General features: G+C 41.9%; 1 protein-coding gene and 1 long non-coding RNA gene across 2 annotated transcripts in view; both read left to right on the top strand.

Moving 5' to 3' along the window:
• The window catches only part of LOC308477305, a 121,354-nt gene that overhangs the window by 35,755 nt on the left and 71,694 nt on the right, over window positions 1–13,905 (top strand). The window lies entirely within an intron of this gene.
• The window catches only part of DUSP16 (dual specificity phosphatase 16), a 46,676-nt gene that overhangs the window by 29,003 nt on the left and 3,768 nt on the right, over window positions 1–13,905 (top strand). Inside the window, exons 4-5 of the mRNA XM_081005510.1 lie at window positions 10,507–10,670; window positions 11,201–11,360. Coding sequence (XP_080861636.1) covers window positions 10,507–10,670; window positions 11,201–11,360 — 324 coding nt within the window. The remainder of the gene's footprint in view (window positions 1–10,506; window positions 10,671–11,200; window positions 11,361–13,905) is intronic.

Raw genomic sequence — 13,905 nt, 5'->3', positions numbered from 1 at the left:
ACTGGGAGGGGGGTAAGGTTTTATTTGCATGGAGGTGCAAACGTTGGTGAGGATTCCTGCAGATTCCTGATCATGAGAATGGGATGGCTGCCTTAGGCAGCTGATTTTGGATGTCATGAAAGTTGTTAATGATTTTAATTTATTACTGCATATTTTTTATGGAGCAGGAGAGGCACTTTTTGGCTTTTCTGCCTCAGCTGCTGGAAGAAACTAGCCACTCCTGCTCAGGCAGCAAAATATCTTAGGCCAGCTCTTGATGATTCTCAAAAGTTCAGAAGACAAGCAAGATTTCATAAAGCAGAAATTCATCAAGTTGGTGCTTCTTCAGATTAATTAACAGGGAGAAAAGTAATGTGTCTTTTACCTGTTCTAATTCTCTCCCTACCCTTCACTTTTGCAAAGAAACAGTGGGCACTTTAAATTTTGCAGTTTTGTTAATTCTTAGAATTTAAGTGCCTTACCTTGGTTCAGAAGGGTTGCTTCTTCACAATTATTGTTCCTGGGTTTCTTATGAATAAAAAGGTGCACTCTTAATTTCAGGGTCATGGGTTCGAGATGCATGTTGGGTGAAAAGATTCCTGCATTGCAGGGGTTGGACTAGATGACCCTCATGGTTCCTTCCAGCTCTGTGATTCTGTGAATGCAAGTAAATATTTTTGAGTCTGTTCTATCTGCTGTCGGTATTTCTTCCTCAAGACTGCTTTCAACAGTGCACAGATCGTATGCTATCTATGCATGAGTATGAACGTCTGAGATGAGGATGTTCGTGTCCATAGACTTTATGGGTGTAAGCTTCACCAGTCATTGTATAGGTCCAAGGGAACTTATGTGTGTAGGTTCCCCCTTTTAGACATATGTGCTAATAACTGGGCAGTAGGGGGCTGCAAGAGCTGTGCTTTGTTTTGCGAGGCAAGAGGCCCTACTCCACAGCACCTTTCTGCCCATGTTGCCGTGCCATAGGAGTAATTTATGAAGGATTTTTTTTTTTGCTGGGGGGGCGGAGTCTATTTGTGGAGGAATTAGTTATGAGTAGGAGTAAGGAACTACCTGACACATGGCAGTGAAGGTCCACCCCAAACCACTGGAAGTACAGTATACTCTCTCACAATCACAGCTTTGTAGCTCTAAGGGTGATAAGTTTTTAGTTTTTGAAAGCTGAGATTATCAGGGAGCTGATCTCTGTGTCCCATAGTACCACATTTTACACTTTTTCTTTGGTCCCACTGAGTTATTGTGTACATAGAACACCACTTGTAGCTGGTTGCTTCAGGTTAATTGGCATCTTGCAAAAGGTTGGATGATGCTGTTATAATACTATTCTTTCTTTCTCTCTGACTGGTTGTGCAGTGGCCTCATAAATCTGGCTCATGCTCCTTTTCCATTTCTTCATTAACCAGAAAAGTACTCTTGTGTTCATATTTGTGGAAACACGAACATACAATGTGGTTGTTAGGAAGCAAGATAAGGAAGAAGTAACAGCCACTAACTTAACAACCTGTTGGTTAGATTAGTTGCTGGACACTTGGTGTAATATTGGGTGAGCTGTTAAGAAAAGAGATCTGTCTTTAAAAGGCATAGCTCAGTTCAAATGGTCTTGTCTTAGCTCTGGTGCATTTCTTTATCTTCAGTTCAAATGGCCCCAGATTTCTTACTTACCATGGGCGTAGCCGGGGGGGGGCAGGGGGACAGCTCCCCCCCCATCAATACATATCTGAGGTTCTCCCCCCCTCCACTAACGAAAGTCTGCCCTCCCCAACAAATATCCTGTCTACACCAGTGTTACTTATGTAAGAAAATACGGTAAATTGCAGAGTCAACAGCTCTGTTTTCTTTTAAACATAAGGTTAGCAAGATAAAAGGAACAGCTCTTACACACTCAAGTGATACAGTGCTGTATAGACTAAACTTTGGTAAGCAATGAAATAGCAGTAACATTCTATTTCCTCCTCGCAATACCCTGAGAACATGAGCTTACTCTGTTCTGGATGTTTTCTGCTCTTCCCTTGAGTATGTTTTAAGGCACAGATTAGCTGAATAATGTGAACAGTGTTTGGTGTAGTCTTGCTTGCCCTCTTCTTTGGAAAATTGGATGACGTTTATATCAGCAAGTCGATGGCAGACTCAAAATATTTGAGTTCAGGGGTCAGTGAGCCATACAAAAGGCTAAAAGTTTTTCTGCCATAGTCTCTATTTCATTTACAACACAGTTATGAAATATTTTGAGTACCCAGAAAAGAGGGAAGTCTGCCTTGCCAAATAGTGGTTTCATTCACTGTAAACATTGCCTGGGTTTCTGTAGGCTGTTCCAGTCTCCATTTTCTCTAGCATAGTTGCAATGCTTTAAAATGGTAATACTAAAAAAATGGAAACAACTGAGGGATGGTATTGGAATTAGATAATAGAGTGCACAATTCCAGGTGGCAAGTGGGGGATACCACTTTGTGCAAAGGTCTCTGCAGGTAGAAAGCTAGCTGTGCTAGTTTTTGTTCTTTTGTGTTTTTGTTTCATTTTGCTTTGCTTTTATGTGGATAAGACTTTAAAAATGGCATCACCTCATTTTGTTGCCTGTGTAAACTGGGGTTGCCTCCTAATCACTGTTGTACTGTTCTCAGCATCAAGCAGAATTGCCACTAGCTTTCCACAATGTACTTTCTACATATGCATCCAGTGTGGTGTAGTGGTTAACAGCGGTGGACTCATAATCTGGTGAACCGGGTTTGCGTCTCCGCTCCTCCACATGCAGCTGCTGGGTGACCTTGGGCCAGTCACACTTCTCTGAAGTCTCTCAGCCTCACTCACCTGACAGAGTGTTTGTTGTGGGGGAGGAAGGGAAAGGAGAATGTTAGCTGCTTTGAGACTCCTTAAAGGGAGTGAAAGGCGGGATATCAAATCCAAACTCCTCTTCTTCTATAATCATCATGCACACATAGAGTAAAAGACTTCCTCAGAATTTGTGTTTCCATTTTATAAATTTAACATGAGACTGAGTGCATTTATTTATTTATTTATGATCGATCAGATTTCTTACCCACCCTTCCCCAGAAGGTCCCAGGGTGGGTCACGGCAGCAAAATACACAAGTTTGCATAGCAAGGGTGGGGAGCCATGTGGGGCAAAGGAAATACTTTACCTGTTGTCATGGTAAGGTCTGGTGACTGATAGATGGGAAGCTCCACCCACTTGTCAGAGTGGCTAGCAGGGGTTGGGAAAGGGCAGGATCCAGTTCCCTAGCTCTGCATTCATTAATCCCCCTGAAGTGGTTACAGTCAAACCTTGGTCCCTGAACACCTCTGTTTTGGAACAATTCGGCTCCGGAACACTGAAAACCTGGAAGTAAATACTCTTGCCAATTATGAATGATTTTCCAAATAGAAAGAAAATCTAGATTCAGCAAGTGCCATATCATGCAACTTGGAGTAAAAGAGCAAAAAAGCTCCCGCTTCTGTTCTTAAATGTGACTCTTGGAGACTGTCCCACATCTCTCTGGCTGACCCTTTGTCACGCAAAAGACATAACTCTTCAGGGGACACAATAAGCGTTAGAGTTCCTCCCACTCTGGGGTTACTGGAGCTGGGGGGGCGTCTGTTATCACATTAAACAGACCCTCTTTTCATAGCAGGGCTTCTGCATACTGCACCCAATCCTGGTAGTTCCCCTTTGAAAGCTTCGGTATTCCCATTGCAAACTGAAGAGCTTCCGTCACTTTAGCATTAGCCATCTTGTGTCTTTAAAGCAGGCTGCGTCTGTTTACCAGCAGCTGTGTTTCAAAAGCACACTGCATGAGGCCTTTGCTTATGCTGATCTTCTTCTGCAGGCCGGTCAGTGCTTTTGGCTAAAAGTTCAAAGTCCACCCTTATTGCCAATTGATTAGGGACTAGCAGGCTTCCTGGGGCAATGAGCACAAACCTCTCATCAATCTTCTTGACACACAGAGACGATAAGCTGCATTCTGTTCTGGCATCTTCTGGGCCCATAACCCAAAAATGCCGGCGCCTCCGCTACAACCGAGATGAAAAGCTCATCCTCCAGAATCTCCTCCGATGGTGATTAACAACCTGAGCCTTTGAGAGACTTCAAAGAAGTGTGACTAGCCCAACGTCACCCAGCAGCTGCATGTGGAGGAGTGGGGAAGCGAACCCAGTTCACCAGATTACGAGTCTACCACTCTTAACCACTACACCACACTGGCTCCTGAACATTTTAAATTTGATTTCCCACTCACTTTTTAAAAGATGTTTCTAGTCCTTAAGACTTCAAGTGCGTGCCCAACACTTGCTGAAATCTCAAAAGCTACTGATTGAGTTCCCTTTATATTTCTTTGTTAGCAAAATCAGAAAGAATTCTGCAAAAGTAAAAGAGGGGCTATGTAAATTTGATTGTTTTGCATAATAATGCATGCAGGTCACATAATTTTGATTACCTGATCACATTTAAACTTTTTTTTTTTTTACAGTGAGGTTACACAAACACACAAGCTAACATGTACCATGCTGTGTGTAACCCTAGTCAGCAACTAGTAGAACTTTATTATTTTATTACATTACATTTATACTCTGCCTTTCTTCTGTTATATTCTTATGTTCCAGTCAATCATTTCCTATCCTTCCTTACAGTACAAATAAGAAAAATTGTATGTGTCCTATCCTATCTCAGTTACTTACGCTGTGTCAAATTCTTCCTCTTATATGACAGGGCCTCAAGTAAAAAACAAAAACCTCCATTATTGCTGCTGGCAATTTTGCCTCTGGCTGCCAGAGATGATTGCTGCCCGCTGCTGCTCTGCCTCCCTTCCTTTCAGTTCAGCTCTGTACTTAGACACCTCTGGTGCCTGCCTGGCCAGGATGGTGCCATCTGTCTTCCTTGGATTTACTTCAGGTTTTGACTTTTTAAAATCTTAATGGAATAGGCTCAAACAGGAGCATAAGAGTTGGAAAGACTGAGCACCCAGAGTTTTTTTAAATATATATATATTATTTTTAAAACAACTTTTAAAGGTGGCTAGCATGAAAATTCCTGGAGCTGCCTATCTAAAATTTGGAAGGTTAATCCCCTCTATTATAGGGGCTACTATGTCTCCATATTACCGTACATAGATTTTTTAAAAAATAAAAAAAGTTACAGCTGTTTGGGTTTCCCAATGCAAGTCAATGTGATTTCCAATTAATTGGTTTTTCTGGATCGTGACATGGATTAGGGAGTCTGCTCCTGATTGCCCCGAGTTGAGACTGATCCAAAGTACTGAAACAGGTCTTAAATCAGATCAGGTGTGTTTTGTTTGTACATTGACAGCCCTAGTAGACTGTCCTTTGTTACGCAGCTTCCTCCTTAAAAACTTCTATCAGTTGGATTCTTTTGTTTGTTTGTTTGTTTGTTAAAATTTTACTCATTTTCAATAACAATCTTCTAATTAATGACAAATCAAATCAATCCAAATTACAATAATAGCAATACGCCAATTATATCTTCCAATTATAAATAAAATAATTGAGACTTCCCATGTTCCAGATGTCTAGAGATAATCATCCTCATTCATATCTCTGCATTTTTGGCTATTTTTCAAATTCAAAACTAATATTATCCATCCTTATTCTCAATCTGATCAGTCGTTGTTTCTGTGGCTCACATCTTCTGTAGCAAAGTTTTTATATTGTTAACACACAGGAGGCGTCCCGTCCCCCCATCATCTTATTCTCTATCCAATTATTTTGGTATTCAGTCCTCTTATCTCTCCTTTGTTCATCAAGTTCTCATTAAAGGCACCAGGCTTCATTCCAAAATTAGAGTTTATAAATGGCAAGTCAACAAGTTCTCTCTGATGTCTCTTAATGAGCTGGTATCCATATATGTCTGTATATAATGCTGTGTTGTGGGGCATGCTTCCCGGCTGTATATTATGTGAAAATTATTTAAATTCCTCCAAGAGCAAAAGCCCCCCCCCCCCACACTCCAGGCCATGAAAGAGCTGGCAGGGATCCGGCGCTCTCCATCCTCCTGTCCACAATTTTTGTCCACAATTATGTATAAAAATAATCCATACGAGCAGATGTATTTTAGAACAAAACACACCCCAAGTCCAAGGGAGCTCTTTTCCATAAGAATTCCTTTTTTTATAACTGCACAATAATGATCGCCATTTTGGTTCCGTCTTCAGTCCAAGCTGCCATATCTGATCTTATTTTGCCAGCTCTGATTCTAATTAGAGTCTGTTGAGGCCTGTGCACCATACATTCAATTAAAATTTTCACCTCTTGTGTTTCATTTAAGTAATTAAATTCTTTCTGGATGAGCTTCGCCAAATCGTGATGTAATATAACAAATAAAGAAAGATAGTGGTCACTCACCTGTTTAATCCACGTTTCAAGATGAGAGTCTGTTTGATGTCCGAAATTCAGCATCCAATGACTGTATAATTTGGCAGTTTCCCCCCTTTTTTCCCTCCATCTGGAACATGCCTGTTTCTCCCCCAAATCTTATTATTTTATAAAACAGGTGTCTCCTGCATGTAGGAGTGGCTCTGGAGAGTGCCAGCCATGCTGTGCTCTTAGACCCAGCATCCCTGCAGCTTGCACCTCAATGCGAGCCGACAGATCACGGATGATCTGCGGGTCTGTGAGACAGTCCTCCCCCACCCCGGGCAGTCTGCCAGGGCTAATTACCCCCATATCAACCCTGAATTACTGGCACGGCTGGGGTCCGTTCATGTGGGAGGCAGCCATTTTCCACAGCAGGAAGTCGGAAGTCCCTATCAGTTGGATTCTTGTATTGACATGGAGTTGCCTGAGATTACCTTTAAGGTCCATTCCAACTGTGATTCTAACTTAGAAATAACATCTTAACATTGCCATGGTTTCTATCTGACTAGAGAAGTAAAATTTGATTCATGTTACGTTTCAGTATTGTTTTTATTTACTGTATTTGCTAACGAGTATTGCTTATAGAGTCTCCAGTGTTTGGTGTAAGGAGTACCTACCTTAGTATAATTGTGTCGGTGTAAGGCCCATTACTTAATTCTGAGTAGAGTTTCATTAGAATGCCCTCCCTTAGATCTATGTGTTTGAGTGCCACTTTTAGGCACCAGGGTAAACATGGTTTTATTTTAATCCAGTTTACTATGCTTTTATTGACTGCTGCTTGAAGAGTTGTTTGTGCTTATAAGAACTGGATGCTTTGTAACTTCATTTGTTCTGCTGTGGACTTTATTCTGTTATGATGTGCATGCTTTTATCATAAACATTGAAAGTTTATAAAGTGGCAAAATCCCATAAAAACAGCTAAAAATGTGAACCCACCTGGTGCTTTTGGATAGAAAGAAACCTTCACCAAAAGTTTAGCTCAAGTCTCATAAGTTTGTCAGCATTGCTTCCACCACAATCCCTAATTGCGTAGGCGGAGCTTCGTGTGGTATTGTAACCATCAGGCCTAATCATAATATTACCTTACTGTTACAGCTGATGGTAACTTTCACATAACAAGCTGTTAGTGTGATAAAGACAATTTGGTCTCTATGAAGTCAAATTAAAAGAAACTTAAATGCTAGGGGTGCCAAGAGCTTCAGTAAGGTTCCCCATTCCATCCAAAGTATATTAGGATGGAACCTACAGAAAACTGAGGTCCATTTTAATACATTTTTTATTAGAAAAATCAAGCTATTCTAGCTGCACTGTTACGGATTAGCATAAAACATATATGACTTTCTTAAAGTTGATTTAGTGCTACCCAAGAAAAAGAACAAAAGCAGGGAAATATGAAACATCTGCAATGTGTTTAATTCTTAGTTCTCCTCTTTCTCCTTGCAGAAGAGTCTGCATGTGTGTCTGTGGCAGGTAATTGCCACTTCTTCAGTGCAGAGAATTCCCTAAGAAAAGTGATCATACCTTTGGAATTATAACAATAACAAACATGTATGCAGAGTTTGAGGAAACTCCATTGTGCTTTGATCACAGAGAGGCTTTCAAACCACCATATTTTCATGCCCACTTGTTGCATCCTGATAATTAAGTATGTTACTTGATCTTGGCAAGCTTCTGCAAATGGAAGTGGGAGAGAGCCTGCTTTTTGCAAGCAAAGATCCGGGAGGTATTTGGTTACTGGAAAACAAAAGCAATTTGGGTTTTCTCAACCACAAACAGCTTTTGGCGCCCTAAGTTGGTTTCATAGAAACTCCTATCTGAGAATTGCAGCCACAAGTAATAAACTGAACAAGCCAGCACTGGAAAAGTTGCACGCTGCATTAATGTGGGGAAATATCCAGAAACCACCAACTAAATAAAACAGCTGGATTGTCTTTTAACTGACACCCTGACTTTCCATTGATGTATCCTCTCTGTTCTACAAGCTAACAAAGGGAACCAAGGATATTCTCACTCTGTTAAATAATCCCAAATTTAGCCATACAATCGCATCTGTTAATTTGCAAAAGGGTGGAGTTCCAAGTAGACAGCATAGCATAATAACCTTATTAATTTGTTGGGGGGGGGGTGTTTCCAAGCTGGAAAACAATACATCTAAAACAAAATTGGCCTTTCACCCTGTCCTTTCCCTGCTGCAAGGACAGCCAACGTAATACCCTCCAGATGTTGTTGGTCTACAGCTTCCATCTTCCTTGACCATTCGTCATGCTGGCTGTGGATGATGGGGAGTCCAGTAACATTTTGAGGGCACTACACTGGCAATGCTGATCCACTGTTTGTTTCTGCATTGTCCTTTGCCTACACTGGAGTAAGCAGCTGGGGGAGCCAGTGCAAAATCTAGGCCCACCTCTGTGTTAACTGTTTGGTCCTGCCAGTGTGGTGTGAAGAAGTGCAGCAACAGTGCTGGCTAGCTGGCCGCCAAGCTCCTATGGCTGCCCCCACTGGCGGAGGAAGAGGGGGCGGGGGAGTGCACCACCCCCGGCAGCGCGATCCCGGTGGGGTGCCATTGTGGCTCCCTCCCCCCCCCTGGGCACCACACCCCCACAGGCGGTGTGCCACGCCCCCGGGACAGACACCACGCCCCCCAGGACGCACGCCAGCCGTGCCCCTGCCTGCTCTCCGCCCCCCCCGGAGCATGAAGCTCCGCCACTGGCTGCCCCTTCCATCATAAATGACCTGCAGGATAAGAGCTCATCCAGGCTTCCTTCTGCACCATGTTTTTAGGCACGGGTCCAGGTTTTCCAGGTCTACGCCCTACCTAGCGTTCTTCTTCTTTTTGTCCCACCTCTTTCCCCAGGAAAACTGATCTTAACTACTGAATCAGGACAAATGGTAATTGGGTTTCCCGTTTGCTCCGATTCCGCAGTACAACACAGGTTTTCACAGGGAAAGCGCCAGAGCAAAAAACCAAAAGGCTCAGACCCAGAAATCCCAGATCTGTGCCCAGAAAGGTACTTTAGGATGAGCCCAAACTCATTGCTGGCTGGGGACTTGTAGCAAAACTAAAACCCTCTAAGCAGTTTGCAGACTCTGTAGGTTTTTTGGGGGGGGGAGGGGGGCAAGCAGTATATACCATTTTGTTAAATATATATATATATATAGTCACCTTTATAGAGAAGTACAGCCTTTTTTGTTCAGTACTGGAATAATAAAATACAACTCAGCAAATCCATATACCTTGCTAGGGGAAATTTCCTAAGTAATCCTAAATAATTAAGGACTGTAAGACTAATAAATTTGAGAAATGATCATATTTATCTATTGTATAATATTGCAATTTATGTGAATGGTGAAACATGCAGTAGAAATATCCTGTATCAGTTCATTCACTGTTTTGGAATGGTGTTTATGATTTTTTGTGTGTCTATGCAGTAGAAATAAAATATACAGTAATAATCCACACAAAAATAGTAACTTTTTATTGTCTTTAATTAGCTAAATCCATAAATACCACTTCAAGATAGGCAGAAGGGGGAAAGGTTAATAAATGAGGCTGTGTCTTTGCAATCTTGCGTGCTCTCTCTCTCTCTGTTTCAGAATTGCTTGTTTTCCATGTGTCCAGATGCAAGGAGGACATAATATGATTAGAAACGTTACATAAGAAGACAGTCGTGATATTCTTGATAGCTGTAGTTGGGTCTTCAGCTAACCATAGTTAGCCCAAATGATAAGGTTGTATCCAACTAAGTTATACTCAGAGTAGAAACATGAAAATGAACGAACCTACCGTAAGTTAGCCATGCCCATTAATATCAATGAGTCTGCTCTGGGTAGGACTAGCATTGGCTACAACTTCTAGTTTGCAAACACTCTTCTAACCACGGTTCCAAACTGTATAGCAAAGTTTAGTTGGAGGGGGAAGCCAGGTACATCGACTGATATATCTGTATACTGCCCTTATTCTACATCCTCGACGATTGGTGCTGAATGTGTGGACTGATTCAGTTGACAAGCATGTTGTATGAAACAGGTAAGTTCTGTAATGGCCCAGTCACATATGCATGAATGATATTTCAGCCACCATGTGACTTAATGTACATGTTTGACTCACCTTGATGTCTTCTTAAAACTGAAACTGGGGCTGTTGTTTCCTTCAGGTGGATTTGCTGAATTTTCCAGTTGTTTCCCTGGCCTTTGTGAAGGAAAATCTATTCTGGTGCCTTCTTGTATTTCTCAACCCTGCTTACCAGTCTCCAACACTGGGCCAACACGGATTCTTCCTCACCTTTACCTTGGGTGCCAGCGGGATGTCCTCAGCAAGGTGGGTGCCCGGAAATAATATGGCACTGATAAGTGACTCAAAGGGCAATCTCCCCCCGGCGTTGCATTTTCATGCGATACTCACCAATCAGTTACCTTGACTTCTTTCGCTGTCAAGCTGAATTAATTTCCCTTAATTGGTGATATTATCACTTAACCAACTCTGATTTTAAAAAATATGTTTTTAACAGCAAATTTTCACAGTTCTGAAAAGTTTTCTCCGTAAGAAGAACTTGCATTTAACCTGAATGACAGCACAATGCTACATAGCCAGACAAATATAGCTAAGTGATACCACTGATAAAATGAGAGTGACACCAAGAGATGATAACATAGTGTGGTGAACATTTGCATGAAAAAATAATTGAAAAGGGATTTGTTTGTTTGTTTTACACTGCCAAAAATATTTGTGAAAACCAGGAATAGTTTTGGGTCCCCTCAAATATATTTTCAATTAACATTCTCTTTCTTATATTGATCTGTACGTGGTGAGACTTGTAACAGCTGGCATTGGCTTCCTTTCTTTAATAGGAGCTGATGCAGCAAAACGACATTGGCTACGTATTGAACGCCAGTAATACTTGCCCCAAGCCTGACTTTATCCCGGAATCCCACTTCTTAAGAGTGCCTGTGAATGACAGCTTCTGTGAGAAAATCTTTCCGTGGTTGGACAAGTCTGTGGATTTTATAGGTAAAAAGATGGTGTCTCTTTTAAAAAAGAAAAAGAAAACCTATGCCAAATGATTTACTTCCACTAAATCTTTTTCAAGCAGAAACATGTTTGCTTGACTCCGCGCTGCTTGCATGACTTCTCTCTTCTCACAGTATGGCTGACACGTCTGATGGGGTGGGAAGCTTTCAGCATGAAGCCCAAGAGGTTCACATTCAGGTGGGCCTGCAGAAGGATGGGCCCCAGAGGCACAGGAAGCTGCTACAGCACCAGTGGCTATGACTTCCTGTCCAACTGTCCACTTACCACTGAAAATTAAAATTTGATTATTCATATGCAGGTGTGAAGAAGCCAGTGGCAATATGAACCTGTATGTAGTATCACGTTGAGAGTCCTGGATGTAAATAAGTGGGGAGGACTGGTGGTAGCCATTGAAGCTGGATCCCAGGGTGAAATCTAGTTGGCCTAGAGCAGTTTACATGTTCCTTTTTATTTTTATTATTTTTTATATCATTCCCATTTTTCTATTTGCATATCATACATTACCGTCAAATATTCTTTCCATATAGACTTCCCAGCCTAGCCTTCCATGGCATTTGTAATAGATCTAGTATCGCTGTATATCTGTCAGGGACTAGGCAGAGCAGGAATGGTGAGACCGCCTCTCCAGCCTGACCCTTCCAGAGAAGAAGACAGTTCAAAATTACCACAGGGGTTTGAGGGAGGTCACAGCTCAGAGGAAGATGAGGGGGAAAGTTGGGAAATAATGGGAGAGGAGGAGGAAGCAGAGCCGGAGCAGCAGCTGGCTGACATGTTATCACTAGAAAGCATTCCATACCCTCCATCTCCCAGAACCTGGCGAGCCATAAAAGTAGGAGAGCAAACGGCACAGAAGGATGACGAATGAGGACGTGGGAGAGAATGGGAGTGGAGATTTCCTCGGGATGCCATTATTCCAAGAGGCTGCATTCACAAGCCTCTTTCTGGAAATATTGAATAAAACCAGATTGTAAAGACTTTTCCTTGTCTTATCTATTCCTGGCAACCTGCCCTGGGGTTGGTTCCTCTGCTGCCTGACAATATCCATATATTAATCCACCCTACTTTTTCTTTCCTAGTCCTTCTTTGTATTTAATTGTTGTTCAGAGAATTACCCCTACTTGTAGTTTTTAGTATCAATTTTGTTTAAGGGCTCCCCAAAAGTTTCCCATTTGCCATTTATTTGTTTTCCATCCTGATTCCTTATTTTGGCTGTCATGCTCACAAGTTTGGCATATTCTGTCAATTAATACAGCCATTGTTCTTTTGTTGGTATTTCTTCTTCCTTCCAACTTTTAGCATAGAGTATGCTGGCTGCTGCTGTGACATAGTCTTTGGGGGAGCTCATCACCAATTATCGCTAATACAAAGGCTTCTGTTTTCTTTGGAAATGTATTTTTTAATTTTAAAAAATTGAGCTCATCGTAGACCATCTCTCAATATTTTTGGGAATATTTACACTACCCATATGTATGAAAGATCCTTCAATCTCTTCACATTTCCAGCACAGTTTGTTTTTGTTTTTTAAAAATTTCTATATCACTTTCTATTTAGAGAATTTCAAGGTGGTTCACATTAAAACTTTAAAACAGCACTGAAATAACAGTATTGAAATAACAGTACTGTGTCACAACAGCCACAGTGGGCAGCGGCAATGATCAGGGTGTTTTGGGTATAGGTTGAAAACCTACTAGCTGGAGCTCACTTCCTATCGATAGGAAGACACAAGGTAGGCAGCACCAAAGTTCATCTTGTGGATGCTTCAGGGTCCACATACTGTAGCTCAACCAGGGGAGCCTCATGCAAAGGTTTTATTGAATGGGCAGGTCCATATGCAAGAAGGCATTCTCTCAAGTGACCTGGTCCCAGGTTGTTTAGGGATTGATAAATCAGTAATAAAACCTTAAACTTTGCTCAGAAGCTATGCAAGAAGTAAAGAAAATAGGAGAAAGTGGAAGTGAGTTGCTTTCCTCTTTCCTTAGGCTATGTGTGAGCATGCAATGTGGGAGTGGACACCTCTTACCTCACTTACAGGAGAGAGGCAGAACTCCTCCTGTTGCACAATATCCTGGAAATGCAGAAAAGGGGCATGTCCTCTCACTCACTCCCTGTTTTGATCCTTCCTCATATCTTGCAAAGCTACCAAGTATCCACTTTGTATGAATTAATATCACCTACAGAGCCTTAAGTGGTGAGTGATTATCAAGAGCCATCATGGCACCATGATAGGCCTCTTGGGATGCATGGGTGTTGATTCTGACCTGCTGCCTCAAAATACTTATCTGTATTTGGAGTCTGCTCCATCTTCCCATCTTGCTTGGCTAATCAGTGAGCCATGTAAGATTAGGCAATGGGCCAGAATCAGCTGGGAGGGCACAAATTGCATGCTTCTCAAAAAGGAATCAGGAAATGGCATTTTTCTAGAGACTACGCGGGTGGTGCTGTGGGTTAAACCACAGAGCCTAGGACTTGCCGATCAGAAGGTCGGCGGTTCGAATCCCCATGACGGGGTGAGCTCCCGTTGCTT

This window comes from Podarcis pityusensis (assembly GCF_964106645.2).
Source record: "Podarcis pityusensis genome assembly, chromosome: 5".
NCBI classification, from domain to species: Eukaryota; Metazoa; Chordata; class Lepidosauria; order Squamata; family Lacertidae; genus Podarcis; species Podarcis pityusensis.
This window is presented reverse-complemented; position numbering and strand designations above follow the sequence as displayed.